This window comes from Fundulus heteroclitus, chromosome 16, assembly GCF_011125445.2.
Source record: "Fundulus heteroclitus isolate FHET01 chromosome 16, MU-UCD_Fhet_4.1, whole genome shotgun sequence".
Classification (NCBI taxonomy): domain Eukaryota; kingdom Metazoa; phylum Chordata; class Actinopteri; order Cyprinodontiformes; family Fundulidae; genus Fundulus; species Fundulus heteroclitus.
The window spans coordinates 26,674,725-26,693,914 of NC_046376.1; the positions used below are offsets into that span (position 1 = coordinate 26,674,725).

At 39.8% G+C, this 19,190-nt stretch overlaps 1 protein-coding gene across 5 annotated transcripts; it reads right to left on the minus strand.

The window, feature by feature from the left end:
- Window positions 1–958: 958 nt before the first annotated feature.
- On the minus strand, window positions 959–16,326 carry LOC105933507. 5 transcript variants are annotated; one of them, XM_012873087.3, is made up of 12 exons: window positions 16,282–16,326; window positions 16,072–16,116; window positions 13,142–13,330; window positions 11,218–11,280; window positions 8,076–8,209; window positions 7,935–7,988; window positions 5,729–6,011; window positions 4,630–4,715; window positions 3,470–3,509; window positions 3,221–3,388; window positions 2,796–2,904; window positions 959–2,719 (listed from the first exon to the last, which is right to left on the minus strand). In XM_012873087.3, exons 1-12 carry the CDS (start codon window positions 16,304–16,306, stop codon window positions 2,530–2,532), a joined length of 1,386 nt encoding a protein of 461 aa, XP_012728541.3. In that variant the 5' UTR covers window positions 16,307–16,326; the 3' UTR covers window positions 959–2,529. The 5 variants fall into 5 exon arrangements, 4 of the variants coding, with proteins under 4 accessions (XP_012728541.3, XP_036004346.1, XP_036004347.1 ...); XM_036148453.1 differs by having other exon boundaries at window positions 5,729–6,008; window positions 13,142–13,375; window positions 16,282–16,313; XM_036148454.1 differs by having other exon boundaries at window positions 4,654–4,715; window positions 13,142–13,375; window positions 16,282–16,313.
- Between the last annotated feature and the right edge of the window lie 2,864 nt (window positions 16,327–19,190).

Sequence of the window (19,190 nt, forward strand, 5' to 3'; positions counted from 1 at the left end):
ATTATCAATCAGAGTAAGCATGCTTTGTGTGTCATGGCAGAATGTCAATAATGAGACAGGTAACAGAAATCTTGGTTGAAGTTTTTTTTAATTTAATATAAAAAACAAAAAATAAAAACCTTTAGAACAAAAACACAGAAGCAGAACATTTCTAAATAAATTCTTAGCACGTTAGGAAAACACTGATACTGCTTACTCTACCAAGATAAAGCATGCAGCCTTGTAACCTTTTAAAAGAACTGAACTATTAATAGCTATAATACTATAAAACTACAAAGCCGGAGCCCCTCTGGTGACATGGACAGAATTTTTTTTTTTTGAAGATGTTAAGTCGTGACCACGACTTACTAATGTGTGGCCACGACATAAGATAAGTTGTGGCCACGCATTAGTAACGTGTGGCCACAACTTATCTATGTTGTGATACAGATAGTGATTTGTGAGGGAGCTCCTTTATGGTTGTGTAGCATACATTCAAGCAATATGGAGAACATAGACAGACTTGATTTCATTTTATTTCAACCTTGGAATGAACTATGACATCCTGCGATCACTTCCAATTAAACAGAGAGTGGTAATAAGCTTACACACATTGACCGTGTGACACGCGCATTTCACTGACTACACAGACCTCAATCTAAACTCTGCCATCTGTCGGGCTGTTTCAGCTTCTTTCACAGCTTGTGGCCATCAGTAATTATTCCTGCTGCAGTTCATGTTAACAGAGCAGCAGGAAGAGCGATCAGAGTTATAAATACTTTTGGTCTTAAGCAGTGGTGACAGTAAGACGGTACCGTCCGGATTGCAGAGGGAAGTGGGGAGAACAGCTGCCAGATAAATCCTTCATTCAGAACCAGTCATGGCTGCACGCTGGATCAGAGAATAGTTCTGCTAACCAGATCCAGTATAAAAAGCCTCTTATTCTGTGTCATGGTGCTGCGGGCGGCTGAGCGCTGCCTTTTTTTTCGATTACCACCTCCCGCTGTTACCAGACGTCCAGAGGACTCACAACATGTCTTGAGCTTTATATTTAATAAACTTGTTAAAAACTCTGATCTCTACCTCCTCAATGTGTTCTGCGTGTGGGTCAAAAGACTCGGTACCATAACATTCTGTTTATAAGTTTCGTTCTAATAAACAGGCATATTGCGCTTTAATTCAGGTGCGCAAAATTACGTTACATGTAATTTAAGTGCGCACTTTTAAGGGTCATTTTAAGGAACTTGTAACATCGGAGCTTCAGCTCAGATCCATCATTCCTCCTGTTCCCTCTAAAGGAGCCCTTTACAGTCTTTATTTATGCATTTTTCCCACCGCGTAGTGCCCCAATCGGGGGAAAATCCACCCAATCCCGTATTATTAAGTATAAATTATGCTGATACCAGACGTGGCAAAAAAAGTATTTTTTTTCCCCACTGTTACTTAGCGAAAAAGGATGTACAGTTAATCATCGTATCCCTGGACCCACTCGTGTCTGCTGAACATCATCCCGCAGGCTAAACCGAAGGCTTAGATTTATGCATCTCGTGTAATATAACCCGTGGCCATAACTTATCCATCTCATGGCCACGACTTAACATCTTCAAAAACAAAATCTGTCCATGTCACCAGAGGGTCTCCGTATAAAACAGCTAACCCCTCATTAGTAAAACATATGCTGCCTATTATCAGAAATGTGAAATCATAGCAGCCACAGTTGAATCAAAGTTACATGGTAACAGTTTGGAGAAATGAGAGGCCAACGTTTCTGGCCATCGGAGTAACAATGCTGGTCAGAACCCAAAACAGAAATCTAGTGTTCCGGGTTACTGTTCTTATAATCAAGTTATTCACCACCAAGGTGAATTACAGGCCGGCTGGGCGCGTCACAGAGTGCTTTTAAATTCTACTGTGGGGTGCCGGTTTGAGAAACAACAGCGATGCGCCCTTCTCACTTCCTCCACCTCACTGTATGAATCCACATACAAATCTGCACTTTATGAACCCAGTTACGAGCTAGAGTAGTGCTGGACGATAATTCAATAACAATATATAGGGCTGCACTTAAAATATATGTTTTGAATTTATAGATAATTATTGATATCGATCAACATGATTTCTATTTTATCGATATGCTTTTTTTTCTATATCGTCCAGCCCCAAGCTAGAGTCTTTGTCATTGCTACTTTTCTCTCAGGAGAACATCTCTTTCTAACTTGGTCCTTCCAGACAAAGCATGAACACTCTTTGGCAACTTTAAACTGTGACTACATTTTTCTTGATTTATGACATGGATATTAGTGGTGATTTACAATCTTAAACACCTCTTAAAAGGAATAGTTATAAAAATTATCAAAATATGCATTTTAAGCTTTAAAATCAGAGTTCACCAACTTTTTTTGTTAGTGTGGTATAACCAAATCCTCAAATCACCTACAAAATGTAAAGAAATGTTAAAAACTATTCACAACGTTGATTGCCGGGGTCTATTTCAGCCGATCCCGATCGCCGTTAAAGCTGGACATTCTGTTGTCAATAAAGCTCTTCACATCATTTTTTAAAGTCATTTAGCATCAACGTGTAATATTGCTCTTGTAATCTTAAAACCCTCAGCTGCAGTTTTAGTTTTTCCCTCTTCAGTTGATCCAGATCCAGTGCATCCACATCAGCGCCTTCCGGGCCCCCCGAGGCGCCGTCCTGCACCCTTTCTGAGGCCCGAGGGTAATCTGCCACTTGGACGCTTCAGGGAGGAAAAAATAAAAATGAAAAAAAACTCATTCTTTGCCGATGAATGTAATGCGACAGTGTCATCTTACCATTTCCCTGACGTTTCCACTTCTGCTTTGTCATGCTCCGTTTTGCCTTCATCCGTGTTGTTGTTGTAGACACATTCAAGCAACACATTTAAGGGTGCAGCAGAAAGGCCTATAAAGTGAATAAAAAGATCATTTTCACAGCTTTTTTTTTAAATAAATTACCCTTCCAAATAGTTTCTAAACTCACACTGGATCCCTTATTTCCTTCTTGAGAAGTGAACTACAGGCCACGTCTACATGTTCAGTTGCACCGTACAGTCCATTGTCCTCGGCTACTGATATTTCTGGGAGCTCTGTTGTCTTGATTTCATTTTTGTTTTCACTCTCTCATCTCCAGCCGTACATCCATTTCACCCTCATCTTAAGTGGCTAAATAGATTGTAAAAAGAATCACATAAGAAGGGCTCAAGCTAACAGAACCTCACCAGTCTTGTCTCCATTGTCACTGGTGTCAATCTCTGCAGGAGTGGTACTGACGCCGCTGCTGCTGTTCAACTCCTTCACGGTTCCTTCTCCATCGGCTTCAGGGACAGCCGTGTCGTCTTCAGGCTCCTCGCTGGGTACGTTTGCTTCCAGAGGCTCACACCAACTATCTATTTATACATGACACATCAAAATCAGAACTTTTTAAAGCAGGAGGATTTGAGTACATCAAACATTAAACACACACAGACCTTCCACGGGAAGCACGGTCGCCCCACTTTCCGTCTTCGTCTGTAAAAGAACACCAGAGGAGTGCAAAATTAACCGAAGGGCAAATGTGCAAAACCAAATGCTATGCTACTTTCGTGTTCTGGTTCACACATCGACAGGGCTGTGTATAAAAAAAAAAAAAAACGAGCAGTGTTAAAAGTTTAAAAACTCAAAGTTATCCTGCCAAGACCCTATTCCTGCTTTACAGCACTGACGTCAGATTTTGCTCATTGACGGTTCTAGTCGGGCAACAAACTCAACTCCAACGCAGAGCAAACTTTGACCTAGAGAACTGTCATTGTGAAGGTCACCCCAAATGGTCTCGTCCAACCAAGTTCTTGTCCCCAAACATAAAGCGTCGTCAAACTTGCTAGAATATTTGTTATCAGCATTGCTGTCCAAATAACTGGGAGCTTTTAAGGGACGCGTGTGAACCAGATCCTGTCACTGTTGTATATTGTCATTCCAGAAGGCGCTGTTGCCTTTGTTTAGTTTTAATGTGGCCTCAAATAAGATGCTACACAGATCACAGCTAAGCGGCAAGGGGTAACATTAGTTTCATGGAGTTTAATGTAAACATCCACCAAGGAATGTGTATTTTGCTTTAAAAAAAAAAAATTAGAGCTGTTTCAGCATAGTGGGCTACTTGGGTTGCACACGGAGACCATGCTTGTTTAGCCGCTGAACACTGCCATCTCCTGTTGAACCCAATGCATATTGGTGCAAAATAATACTTCTTTAACGTCACTCTGACACAAATCCATGTGCCATGAGAGTAAAAACAAAGGTGCAGAACCTAATCTGTACTAGCTGTCACAATATATGACCGTACCGTATTAAGATGGTGACAGCTCTCTTCCTGAGAACTCAACAAAACCATTGCTTTCCACCGACATGCCCGTCCTCCCCCTCTTTCTCATCCCCATTTCCTGTCAGCTTACTGTCAAATAAAGGCAACATAAATACCACAAAAATGTAAAATTTTAATTCAAAACCTACAGATGAGTGACATTCATGCCTTTGATGGGGGTATGTAAACCTCTCACTGAATGATCCAGCAAAACAAGATGTGCAAACGGAGAATTGATATTGATATTTTATTAGACACCTCAGACAAAAACAACTCTGTTCTCCTTCTCACCACTGAAAGTCTTTTGATGATCACCTTGGTCTCAATCTGCAACTCAGGTTTCTTGGTTTTAACAAGGTCCACGTCTTTGTGTCTTTCTGCAAAACAGAAATATTCAGACATCTGGTTACAAAGGTCCTAGAAAAAAAACAAAAAAAAGACTATTCTTTGCCTTTAAACATTTTCACATTACAGCTGGATGTGTAGTTGTGGTTTGGTTTCATCTAACCAGAGCCATTCTGACAGCAGCATAAAGACCAAGACTGAGGTGACCTCTGGTGCACCAGGTCCATTTTTATTCCCCTCATACCGCCCAACCAACAACCAAGTAACACAGCTTGGCAACATTTTCAGATTTTTACTTAGAACCATAGATTTTTTTCTTCCAGTTCACAACTATGCACAACATTTTGATGGCCTATCACATGGATCAGCAAACACTACAATCCAAAAAGCCCTTTCTGTCCTGATTCTTAATAAATCTGGAGAAAAACTTATTAGACCCTTTTAAACAAAAAGCAAATGAATCATGTGATACAATATGTTTATTTTCTAGATGAATTAAAGAACTAAACATATCTAACTTTAGGTTTTAGAAGAAAAATATTAAACTTCTATAAAAAGACATGAAAACCCTCTCCTTGAATGAAATGCTTCAAATTTATGGAAAACCAAGATGTGGCTTGCAGTATAATAACAGAACAAAGGAGCTAAAGAAAAAAACAATTCCTGGTTATTATTACTATCATCATTGTGTGCAAATATAGGTTGAAAATAAACAGGATTTTTTCCTGTCATTTTTCAACCTCTATTTGCACACAATGATAGCAACCAGAATGATAGAACTAGAACTAGTTTTTATTCCCTGTACATTTAAAAACATTTCTCATCATAACTTTGGCCAAGAATGATAAAGAGCTGCATGTGGCTCCAGACCTAGAGTCAGGTGTTTAAAGTCACAATAAAATACGCTGATGTGTGGGTTTAGCTTGACACAACGTGAGAAATTTAAAGGGGTATGAACACCTTCCTCTGTGACGTTAAGCAGCATTTATACCACCAACACTGCTTTCAGCTGTAATTTCAATGAATTGTAGGAAGACGCCGCTACCTTTTGTTCCGTTGTGGTCTTTAGAGTAATCTGCAGCAGCAAGCAGAGCTCCATCTTCTGTCTCCATTTGGTTTGGGTCATCATTTAGTTTTTCATCCTCATCAGATTGATGGCTGTCACCTTTAGCACCAGAATCTTCTCTAGACGTTATTTCTGCCTTTTCTGTGGCGCTACATCCTCCTGAGGACATACTTCTTCGGGTCACTGCGGTGGACGATCTCAGATATTTATTGCGTAAAATTCCCTGGAACTTGCCGCCGCTTTTTGTTGATTTAATCTTCTGCTGTAAGTAAATAAAGAATAAATTAAACCCCGAATGATAATTTAGGATTATTGGACAATTAATTAAATAATGCAGCCCCAAGAAGCGTCCTGTGTCCCAAGCCCACATAAATGGAAAGGGTTGCTTCAGGAAGGGCATCTGGCATAAAACTTTTGCATAATTTAATTTCCCATGAGAGTCAAGAACATGCCAACGCTGACCCACATGGTACCAGAGGAAACTGAGCTACTGTTGGTTATCAAATAAGAGAAGGAAGGAAAGGTGTTCGTAGGGAGAGAGAGATGAGGAAAGGCAAGACTCTAGGACTGGGAGGAGGGACTCTGAATGTTGGGACTATGGCAGGAAAAGCTAGATAATTAGCTGACATGATGACATCGATGGATAGACGTATATCGATGATAGAAAAAGAAGCTGAAAAAGAATGAAGGTTTTCAGGGAGGAGTGGAGACAGACTCTAAGTGGCCAGGAGGTGCTTCCAGATGACTGGACAACTCCAGCTAATGCTATCAGGGGAGACAGATAGGAGAGTAGGCTGGAAGAAAGCTGACAAGGAGACTTGGTGGTGGAACGAGGAAGTACAGGAGAGTGTTCAGAGAGAGAAACCAGCAAGAGACAGGAGGCAGAGCTGGAGGTAACCGTGATGAAGGCGCTGAGGTTCTCTTTGGGAGGGACACCAGAGGGATAGCTCATGTTAGATGTTTTAGAGCTAAAGTCAAGAGGCCAGACTGGAAGGTTTGGACATGTACAAAGAGGGGTAGTGAGGGTATTGGGAGAATGATGTGGAGGCTGGAACAGCCAGGCAGGAGACAGGGATTCCCAAACTTCTCAGCCTGAGAACCCCAAAATAACTGCGCCAGAGACCAGCGACCCCCTCTTAGTGGGGTGGTGGTGGGTCGCAAATTTTGGCAATTGTGAGAACTAGTAAAATTATGAAAACTCTTCCCCCTGAGTTAAAATGACGAATGTTGAGCGTTTTCTAAAGTTATGCTTTGTTATCGGTTTCCAACCCTGTATTTTTATCATAAAAATTCGACTTTGTTCGTGAAGAAATGTTACGATCGTTTTTAGAACAGAACTTTTATGCAAATGGAGATTACCTTACCTTGTTAAAACATGATAACATAATGTGAAAAAATAATGTTTTAAGAATAATGATAAAAAAGAGATGTTTTTGAAGAATTGATCATTCACATTTTTTGCCTTTTATTGAATTTGAAACATGCAATCTGACTTGTTTAAATAATCACCTGTCTTGAAAGCTTCCAAAATATATCAGGGAGAGTCTATTTTTCAAAATTCTCCCCTCCGGGGCTCTGGCACCGGCATAAGTGCACCCTCCTACTTGATAGTGTGCGGCCTGCTACTTTAAAAAAGTTTGACTGCCCTGCCATTACTTTGAAATTTATGTGTGTGTATATATGAAGAACTGCATACTACTTGGATGTAAAATAATTGCTATCATGGCTTTGTCAAGCTGCTACCTTATTAAAGCAGGAGAAAAGACTAATACAAAGTGAATCCAGTAGAACTAGTGAGTGTCGGGAGAGAGAACATCAAAATGGTATCTGTGACCTATTTGTTGGTACTCGCCGATACCGATACCACCATTTTAGTGCGGTATCGGCGCTCCGGCCGATACTGGTATCGGTACAACACTAAAAAACAAGTACATCTCTCACATTGTAAACTCAGAAATTTAGGATCATCACTCGGTACTTTGGGAACCCCTGGCTGAGAGGAAGAGCAAATGAGAGATTTATGGATGGAGGGAAAAATGACATGAAGGTTGTTGGTGTGACAGACGCAAAAAGTGGGGTTAGATGGATACAAATAAAAGATGCTAATGAAATGAAAAGTGGAAACCCCAAAGAGGAGGAATCACAGGAGAAATATCTTAGCTAAATCCCGGTGTTGGTCAATTACCCTCACAGGCTCGGCTCCTCTTCTTAGATATCCAGTAGTGGACAAGATACCTTTCTGTAAGACCAGACATGTCCATGCTGATTAGCTTTTGTTCAGGAGTTTAATGATTTGAGTTAACAAAACAGAAAAATAGGTAATTACATCAAACCAGTGTATCAGAGGTCTTCTTTCGTGGAATATGCTGGCTTTCCATTTTTTACATGCACCTCTTCCTGCAAACTCCTCAAAGGCAGGAGGGGTAAACCACAGACCGTCACACTTGATGCAACTCTCCCCTAAAAGGCAAATCAAGGTCATACACTTTATACAAATAAGAACAGTTTTGAAAACATTGTTTACAGAAGGCATTAGGCTTCAAACAGCCTAGGATTAAAATGCCCATTAATTACCAGCAAGCAAATTAAAAAACATTTATTTTTTTCTCTTTTGTAACCCAGAAATTTGATAGGCTTCAAGAAGCTTTTGGAAAAACATCTTCAGTCTCTGCAGGCAGTCACACTGCCCCGCTCAATTATGGTTGGGTTTAAGCAAAACAGTTTCAGCTTATTGAGAAGTTTAAGCCCCCTTATTGTTAATATAATGCAGGACATTATGTCAAAATCAATCTCAGTATCTGAGACACAGGGGTTAAAGCAAAAATAATCAATTTGACGTAAATGTTTTCTAGTCACCCCATATATACATATACACTCACACGGACGTGCACGCCATGCCACATTATGAACCACACTTGCTTATTGTGCCATGTCAACATTAACCAAATCAATATCCACTGACAATTCCTGTGTCTGTCCCACTTTCCAGCTTCAGAGCCTTGGCGTCCTCCTGGACAGCCCTCTCCATCCTCTCCTTCACTTTCCACATCCATAACATCCCCCGGTTAACTTACTTTCATCTTTGCAGCATTAAGCAAGTTCCTCCGTCACACTTTTGGCAAAATGTGTGACGGAAGACACATTTGCAACTAGTGCAAATAACAGCAGCTTGCATCATTACATCGTCTACTTCACACGGTCGGCCATAGATACATGTGCTTTCTGTAGCTGTTTCACAGGTAAAGAGGTGTGCTGCAGAAAACGTGCCGTATTTGGTGGCATATTATGCACATACGCCAGGCAGGTTAAGCTTTTTGCACGACCCGACAATCTTCTCAGTGATGCCGATCTCCATTTATTCTTAACACCACCGTCGACGGTCGATATGTCTGACTTTCATGCAAAATTAGCCTGAGCTAGCTTCTCTTCTTTGTGTTTTAAATAAAAACATAACAAGCAATCAGGAGGAGATCCCTGGTTGGTCACACACGTTTATCAGCTTAGTTACTTGAAGCGAGGGAATAAACACGGACATATGACATGGCAACAGGTGGAAATACCACGGCAAGAGGGGCAAGCAGCGATAGACACACTTACAATGGGAGTTGCCACGGATCTGCCAGGTTTCATTGGTTGAGAGCAGGTTCAGTTTAATACCTTAGATAAAAACTCTAAATAGAACGGAAACAATATCAAGTGGATCCATTTTTCTCTGTCATTTTCTGATTGATAGAAATCGGTTGGAGCGATCGAAATCTTTAATCCATGTGAGACATCGTAGTAACCCACACCTTAAGACTTCCACCACTGCGCTTTACAGTCGGCCCTTATTTCTAAATGGCCTTTTGTACATTAAAAATGGGTATTTATGATGTCCAACCCACCGTATGTTTGTGTTTGTCTTTAGGAAGTATATGAAATTGTTTTCTTGTTTTATTCTCATTCTGAGTGTTCTAAATTAACAAGTCATTGTTAGGACCATTGAACACATAGGGCCCTTAGGATGTGAGCCATTTGCAGTGTTTCCCGTACCATTCAACAAAGGGGGCGCCCCGCCCTGCCAACAACACTGCCCACCCCCAAGAAGCTCAGGGCATGTAGTAATTATTATACGTCTGTGCGTGTTCACGGTTAACATAATTAAAATGACCCTTTCTAAATAGCGCCAGATAACATCCTATTTCTGTTTCATAATAAGGCGAACGTGAGTTTGCAGACAGGTACGTGCAGATCTTAATTTCATAACTGCATACGCGACATCACTATAAACTGCTCGGCGGGAAGAAGCCTCCAAGGCAGCTGCCACATGCGTGCTCCTACAGCCTCTCTGCACCACAGACTGACAGGTGCGGTGAGTGCTGCTGTGGCAAATGTAGGAATTTGTCGCAAGAAATAGCCAATAGGTTCGCTCAACTCTGAAGTTTAAAATGTCAGCGGAGAGTCAGCGAGGTGCAACCAAGTGTGCAGCCGCCTTTGATGTTTCTCCTGAGCCGAGTCGTCGCTCCTTTCCTTTTAGCTCAGTCAGCTGGGTTCACACCCAGGTAAAATCACACTCCCACCAGGTGAAAGAGCGTTCAGACTCATGACACATTTTTAGCTGCCTTGGTAAATATTTGTAAACAGACCCAGGTTTTGAGGATGGCTGCACTGAAAAGTCCCACGGAGTCTGGAGCACTGAGCGTCTCCCGGCTGTGAAGACGTCGGCGGAGTCTGTTCTGATTGGGGAACACGGGGTGGTCGTTAAAGAGAAAGACTTCAATGTCCAGCTAGTTATCTCCGACAGAATTAGTATCACTTGTGTCGGGAGCGCGGGATCCAAAGGGATAAATGTGTCCTTTTCCGTTTTTTTCTGTTGTGTTACAACTGAAAAAGGACAAATTTGTTTTATTTACTGTGGTGGCCTGATAACTTCAATATATGAACGTTAGCCTGACATGAATATGAGGATAAGCACGTCTGTTTAAACTATATTATCATAAGCATTAACACTCAATGCAGCACATTCTCAACAAGTAAACGGCTCTATGGACATTTTCAGATGATGACATGATCACATCAGTGGAATAAGGAATAAGGTGGGAAGGTGGACTGAGGAGGTCAACCCACCTCTTACACCTCTGAGATAACATCGTCACTCAGCAAGACAAGAGACAGCACTGTAAAAGCCGACTTGTGAAAGTGGAGAACTTCTCACAGTGGAGATCGGCTCTTCTTGCAGTTATGATCTGATATGAAGAAGTCGTTCCCATGAGAAGCAGGAGACGGAGATTGTTTCCTTCTATTCAAGGATTTAGGATCATCACGCTCAAGAGAACTGAGATTCTACAGCAACATACGACGCTGTCTTTGACTGCACAGTCTGATGCATATTAACACGTATACTCACACTGACATCCTTCCTCTACAATTTCAAATATAGTACATAAAAAAAGAGAACATTGCATGTTCATATGACTTCTTTTGCTCACCTCTTTTCAGCTTTTCTATATCCATAACTCCTTCTTTGTTTTCACAAGTTACATACCAGATTCCTAGAAAGATAAAAGCCACAAATATATCGTTAAAATATGTTATGATGCTTCTAGATTACCAGCACACTAAACAAAATGCACATGTTTTTATAATTTCCCTTGAAACGTTTGGTGAGCTATGTTTTCAAATACAAAAATCAATGAAACCAAACATATTCCACAAAAGTTAAAAAACAAAACAAATGGCTTAGATAACATGCAAATTGAACCGAAACAGGTCCACCCCCTTAGTAGTGGGGAGTTGTTAAGGTCATTGTTGGCCTGCAAATTAAACCGAAAGTGGTCCACGCCTCCGCAATGGGGAGTCGTTAGGGTCGTTGTTGGCCCGGCTTACAGGAGCGATGTTATGGAGGTGAGGATTGAGGTGATAATTGGAAAGAATCAACCCTATTGCTGTGTTGTAAGTTTTTGAGAGTTGGAACCTAAGTCCTCCTCCTCTGTTTAAGATTGTTGTTTTTTCTCTCTTAATTTGGATGGCTTCCTTCACGCCACTTTCAAACCATCTGTCTTCTTTGTCCAAAATGTGAGCAGACTGCCAAAAGAGTGTCCTTTGTCCTTAAGGACATCGCTCTTGTAAGCCAGGCCAATAACGACCCTAACGACTCCCCATTGCAGAGGCGTGGACCACTTTCCGTTTAATTTGCATGTTATCTAAGCTATTACAAGGCCTTTGTTGGGTAGTACTATAAAGCTCGCAACTCCACACTACTCCAGACATTTTGAATAGACCAATTCACACGTGACGTCAAGAGCTACATCCGGGTCACGCTGGTAGCTAAAAGCAGTACTGTTCTCGTCTACTACCATGACAAAATGGGTGAATTAGAGTGTAGTTTTAGTTCGTTTATGTTTTGAATCTAAACAATGCCTACGACTTGTGCTCCCGGTTGCATACAGAGGCATTCCAAATTGTAGGATGTACGTTTCTTGAAACGGATAATTTCAATGAAAAGGATGCAGGCAGACAATCCCAATCGACTGTGGGAGCCATCATACCACGACAGAATATGCAGTCTACACTTCATCTCCGGTAAATACAATTTAATTCTGCACTAGTCATTGTTCTACTTAAATAATTGTCTAAATGAAAATTAGAATATATACTTAAGTCAAGACATAAATGTTCATTTCGTAATAGTATACGTATGTAAAACCTCTGGCATGAGTCTGTGAAGAGGATTAGCAAGACAAAAACACCAAAATAATTTGGTTTTTTTAAACCTACTGGTGGCGGGTCTTCCTCTTTGCTGAGGCGCTGTTTGTGTCCGACTCCACTTTTGTATGTTACACAAACATGTCTGAACATGTCCCGATATGAAATAATTGTAGCCGTCCAGTGGTTTCATGGCTTTCATGCTCTCTCGTCTGTACTGGCCTGCTGTGTTTATTAGGTAGCTTTATATGTCGCCGTACGGAGCACTTGGCCAGCATTTCTCCGTCCCTTCAGGCTTTTGCTGTGTGGATCTGGCAATCTGATACCATCAACCATCAACTTACTCTTAAAACGATCTTGTAATACGTTATCTAAAGAAGAAAAATACGGGGAGAACTCGTCAGTTTCTTTGTTGGCGTCCGCCATTGTGTTCTCCTTTTGCCTACCAGTCCAGCGCGCATGTGCGAAAAACCCGCATCAAAACAATAACAATGAATTGGTCTATGGAGAAAGCTTTCTGGATAGGAAGCGAAACGTCTTCAAACTTCAGAAAGAAAGTCCAGTTGTTTTGTTTTTTTACTTTTTTTGGAATGACCATGACCTGGATGACTGAGAATCTTCACCAGCATAAAACCTAAAATAGACTAAAAGGTATTGCCTACATAAAAAACAAATAATAATATTAAATAAAAAAATTAAAAAAATCACCATTTGTAACACCGTTGTCTTTCCTCTTCGCTTCTTTTGCTTGCCTCAAGCCAGATCTCCTGTCCCCAGACTTTTCTTCCACCTCCTCTTGCACACGACTGGATTTTAGCAAAGATCTTTTTCTCCTTGGCATCCTTTCTTGCCAAACACTCTTCCGCCTTGGAGTCGGCTTCATTCCTCTAAGAAGACCTTTGAAGGGGACAGACGTTGGGGGTGGACAAGGAGTCTTTGCTACTATTAAAAGAAAGCAACGTATCTGTTTAACACCAGTTTAGTATTTTTGACAACCCATTCACAAATGACAGTTTGGTTCATGGCAGCATGTGGTCTTCTTACAGCTGTGAATAGAGCAATGGATAATGACCGACAGAATGAACAAATGAATGAACCCATCACTCGGTGTGCTTGTCGATATTCCCATAACTGATGGGTTTTATTGGTGAAAAACAGTTCAACATTGTCGGTAAGTAGGATTAGATGCAGCAAAATAAAGCTAATTTCTTAATGTCAATGTTTTTAAAATGATTCCCTTTGTTTGGATACGGGTGGACAAGTGTGAGTTAGGCTTTTCTTGTGAGCGAGGCCTTTGGCCTGATGCCCATTGCTCTTGCTCCTGTTGTTACTTTAGCTAGAAAAATACATGCCCCCCCCCCCCCTCCCTGCCCACAAAAGGCCATCGGCAGGCACAATATGGCGGTGAGCACGGCCATTGGATCAAAACGTTCTCTTACTAACAGCATTATAAATTTATGAGGTACTTTTTCGCTCGACATGTTCCTATGAAAGGCGATGCTGTTTTGCTGTGTATTTATCCTTTGCAGATAGGCTCATAGGCTATGGGTGAGAAGGGGAAATGAGTGGCGAGTGCTGGAGCAGAGATAGAGACAGGCATGGCTTGATACACATCTTGTTTTGGTCTACAGACAGTGCTCAAGCTCCATCTAGAGGTGTAATATCACTTATTGCACCATTAAATACATTTTGTTGCGTACGTGGAGTCTTTATGAATGCATAAAATTTGAATATCGTCTCTCCAGGAGCTGCGTGGATAGCCGCTCAGTTTTCTCTAGTACCCTATAACGGTGTTGTCTTTTGACACAGTATTTGCTGCCGAGCTGCTAAATGAGGTCATGGAGGTCCAGCGTACCAATTTTGCAAATCCGCCTTTTATTTTATTTTGTAGTCCAAGCTCAAAGATGCTGAACTGACGCTACAAGTGGATGGGTCAAAATGTTTGGTTGTTCATTACCCTGTCGTTCACCATACTACAAAAATGGCCAAATGGATAACAGATGTGACGCAAACACCAAGTAATACGCTCTGTTTTAGCTCTTAGAGCAGCCAGTTGTTGAGTTTTTAAAGCTATCTCCAGCTCATTCAGGACAAAAGGGCATCATTTAAACACTACTCTGTTGCGGCTGCCATCTTGACTGTTACGGTTAGGTTAAGTTTTAGACCAATATCTTTATCTCCTGAGCATGCAATTCCAAGGACATTACTAGAAGCTAAACAATTGCTTAACAAAATATGAAACAGCCAAAAGGCAATTAAATCTTGTTTTTTCAACAAGGCTCGAGCAGAAAATTTGTGAACTGGGAATTATTTAAGAATGAGTCGGCAAAGTAATTAAGAACATTTGGCAGTGATCTGGCTGAAAAAAAAAAAGAAAGGAAAATGGAGGGACTCAACATTGTTACACCTTTATCCTGAAAACGTATCGGAAGAAGACAAGTTAGAATTCATTAACTTACAAGAAAGGTTAGACAATATGAGCTGAGGGAGTGTTCATTAGATCAAGGAAGCAATGGCTAGAAAAAAGGTGAACAGAACTCTTCATATCATTTTAGCTTCAAAAAGCATCGTACAAAATTCAACTCAATTAATGAAAAACTTTTTGCAACAGAATACTGCAAGAGTGATGCTTTAGCGTTTCAAAACAATTTACACCCCCCCCCCCCAAACTTAATTAACCTGCTTCTTATTTCACATTTTTTCATACATAGATGGAACTTCTCTGATCACAAGCCAAACTTGACAGAGTTGATTCTGTATGTAAAGTATGTCTCTTCACTAGAAGGCAGTACAAGTGGGAAAGCATTAAAGACCTGTCATCTCTATAAAAGGTTTAATTTATTCCTATAAAACTGATGTATTTTATTTGAATGTTGTTAGAAACCTCTGGCATTTCGGACCAAGGAACATGGATTGGTCAGTTTTAACAGGCCTTCCTACAGAAAGCAATTTTTGAACCTCCTTTTTGTGAATACATGATGTATTTACTACTTTCAGGATGGAAGCATTTTACCCAGTATAACAAAAAGTGTTTCTGAACAGAATTACCAACTATAGCTTTAAGGTGAAATTTCAAAGGAACCACGTGCGGTGTGAACGAACTATTAGTGAGCCTGGTTGGTCAGGCTCTTGAAATGCCTCCTTTAGATTTAAAGGGACAGCACCAAAAAAAAGTTGGCTCTCAAGACACACCAGAGCTGGGGTAAAAAGATGGACTGTGGGGGTACATTGACGAGGAATTCAGACCAAAGCATTTTAGTTCCACTTTATATAAACCACAACTGAATGATTTCAGTGTGAAAATGAAGAACTGAGAAGCTTGATATGTGTCCCCTTTAAAACTGCACTTATGCAAACCTGGAAAATTCCGTATTTTTTCAACACTGCATCCGACAGGCCGCCATATGTTTGAAACTAAACCCTTTCAGAGCACCAGAACTCCATTGATCTGCACATTCACGAGCAATCGCGCATCCGAGCAAATAACAGAGAAGCGGCTTTAACCACAGCTACCTGGCTACAGCAGCATTTTTAGGGAATACCTTCACCTTAACTGGAAAACCACCCATGCAAATATCACGTTGGCTTCAAGGCTATATTTTTACGTTCATACAAAAGCGAAGACAGAGACGGCTTACCTGAAAACACGAGATAGCGCCTCTTCTCGAAGATGCGCAGATTGCCTTCAAAACAGACACATGTGAGCGTCACGCCGTGATTTGGAAACCAATTTCCGCCATGTAAGACAAAAATAAAAGCCCAACAGGAAGTCGGGATTTTAAGTTTTAAAGTCATATTACTACTGCTACTAATAATAATAATAACATATACAATTTGTACAAACGTACCTGTAGTAAAAGCGGATGTTATCATTCGAGCCTGCGTTGCGCTGCAAACCAAAGCGGCTCCGTAGCTGTAGCCATACCTGCGGTCGAAGTTGAGATTCTGTGCAGTCCCTCTGTTTTATTTACCAACTCGTTGCCCTGAAACTCCAAACTTTAGAAGTTTTAAACGCCTTCATTGAATCTTAAACACACTCATTTTTCTTCACTAACAACGCCAGTGCTCGCCTGCTAAAAGTTCACTGTAGGATGGTAACACCGGAAGTGCTCAACATAACCGGTTGACTGACGCCATATTGTTAACAGAGCCAATACCAGGGGAGACGTAACAGCATTAAACAGACAATGTTTACGAGTCAAATCTATTTCCCTTTATCTTTTTTTAGCCATCAAATATGGGCATATACAAAAAAAAATCTGTAGTGACATGTCATAATTCTAGTTATTTGACTCAACAAAATGCTAAAGTTAACATGATGCAAGAAATTGTCTCATTGCTGAAATGGCTCTGTCTCTCTTAAGTGTTGATTTTAAATCCTTAAATACATATGTTATATGTATTTATACTTTTGGAGATTGGTTTTGTATGCTTCCACTGGTTTTAATGTAAATGCCTGTTAATTTATATATTTTCCTTGTCCTTGCACAAGTTAAATTGATCTCCTGTATATAACTATTTTATTTCCCTTTTATTGTAACTATGCAAAGTTGAGATTCTTATTTGAACATGTAATTAGTGTTCTGATCAATAAAGTTGTAAAAAAAAAAGTTTGAGTTAAATGGAGGTAAATATAAAACTTTTGCAAAAGTTTCATTACCCAATGAACGCTGTACGGATGTTTGGGAGAAAACATAAAAAAATCAGTATAAAGGCTGTGGCCAGTCAATTAATTTGTCTTTCAATCTTTATTAATTTACTAATGTATCAATTTATTAGAGTGGAAAGTCTTTGCCGTCCTTCAGCATAAAAATAATATAAACGGCATATTTGGGAAATTGGTTAGTCTGAGGTCCATGACCTTGTTTGGCAGCTCTGCACCAAATATTGTGACGTAATTGTTTGAAACAACATAAAAATATGACCCAAGAGTATATAAAGATATCTACGCAGCACCTGGAGTCCAGGTACATAACAACATGTATTAAGGGCTAAAAAATTGGATTTTGCATGGCATGTACTTTTAAGTGTGACAAAGACAAAAGAAATCTGTTAATGATTTTCACAGCACTGCATATTAAAAAGATCTCATTGCTTCCTTGTAAAGTGGTTTCACTCCAGACTCCTCCGGCTGACTTTTGTTTCATTGATACCACGCAGGATTCGTTTGCCCAGGATCGTCTGACAGCCGTGGCCCTCCTCCTTTCCGAACCACACCTTTCTGCTTTGGATCAACGCCGAGAAATTCCCTTGGGGGTTGTTCAGACATGCCAGGATGGAAACAAGGCTGTTATTTATAGTGTTTAGGATCAATATGACGATCAACAGCGTGAAGATGATTCATGACAATAAATTACGTATTTTCTATATTTAGTATACGTCCCATTTTGTCTCATATTTTGTTATTTAGCAGTTAGTGTGTATGTACAAAATATTAAGAGCTGGAGCACAAGAAGCCGAGAAGATGCTTTCTATTTTACTCCAGAAAAGAATTGTGTTTTTCGTTAAATATTGGTTTCTACATGGAAGAGGGCTGTCTCATGACAGAAGCATTAGGCGTGCTTACCTTGCCATCAGGAGGAGAGAGATTTGATTGACAGAGATATAGAAACCTGTTTCCTTCAGTTTGTTTGCTTTGTTTGGCAACCCCAGAGATGGTTTTGGTATCACTACTCTTTGTAAATAATTTTGAGAAATTTTAATGTATTTCTGTGATTTTACTTTCTTTGTCCACTTCTGTAAGACTGTGCATTAAAATGTGAGTAAAAAAAGTTCTAAGTTAACGTAACCTGAAAAGGTTATCAAATGTGTTTGTTAGAACAAATTTTTAATTCAATTTATGTACCTATTGTTTTTTCAAGGTTATCAACCTACAAAAAACCATAGAAAATAAACAGATACAAAGAACCTCTGTTGGCCATGCCTAGTTGAGGTTAGCCAGAGAGAAATTAACTCCACAAGGCTGCCAGGACCTTTCAGTAGAGTTCTTATGAACTCAATTAACCTGTTTAAGTATTTTCATGAATAATTAAGAGATAACAATGAAATGACTGAACTAGTTAATTGATTTAACCAATTTAAAAACAAATTTACAATATTTCTGATCATTCTTCATTTAAGCTAATTTGTTTTCTATCATCCTTAATTGATAATCCTGTTTTCTTAATAGCTTGGCCTCCGTTATGCTTGGAAATGACCATAATAACGACAACAGCAATACCAAGAATGAATATCATGCACGTATATGTTTCTAACATGGGAGAAGGAAGATCATATGCAACATATCAATCTATAAATCTACAAATCTTACATCTGCGTTTTTAATCGTACTACACAATTCTGTGGTAGAATCATAATATATAGTTGAATCAGACTGCAACTGTGACATAATATTATACTAGAATCTATAGTTACTGCTAAAGTATAAATTAGAACACAGTATAATTATTGGTGTTTTATAAATATGAATATTTATGTATTTTACAAATATTTTTGTATTTCAAAAGACCCCTCTTATTATAATAATTGTACATAATCATCAGTGATATTTTTGTCTACCGGGAAAAACAAGTAACATTCAGACACTTTTTGCCTCATTCATGTATTGTGCCTGAACCATTTCTTTGTATTTTGTTTTGAACTGGTTAATATTTGGACACTCCTTGAGCTGTGGTCCCAAGCAATTCCAAAGTTTGACACCACACACAGACACACACAAACTTTTCCTAATGGTTCTCACTGCTTTAACTTTAAAGTT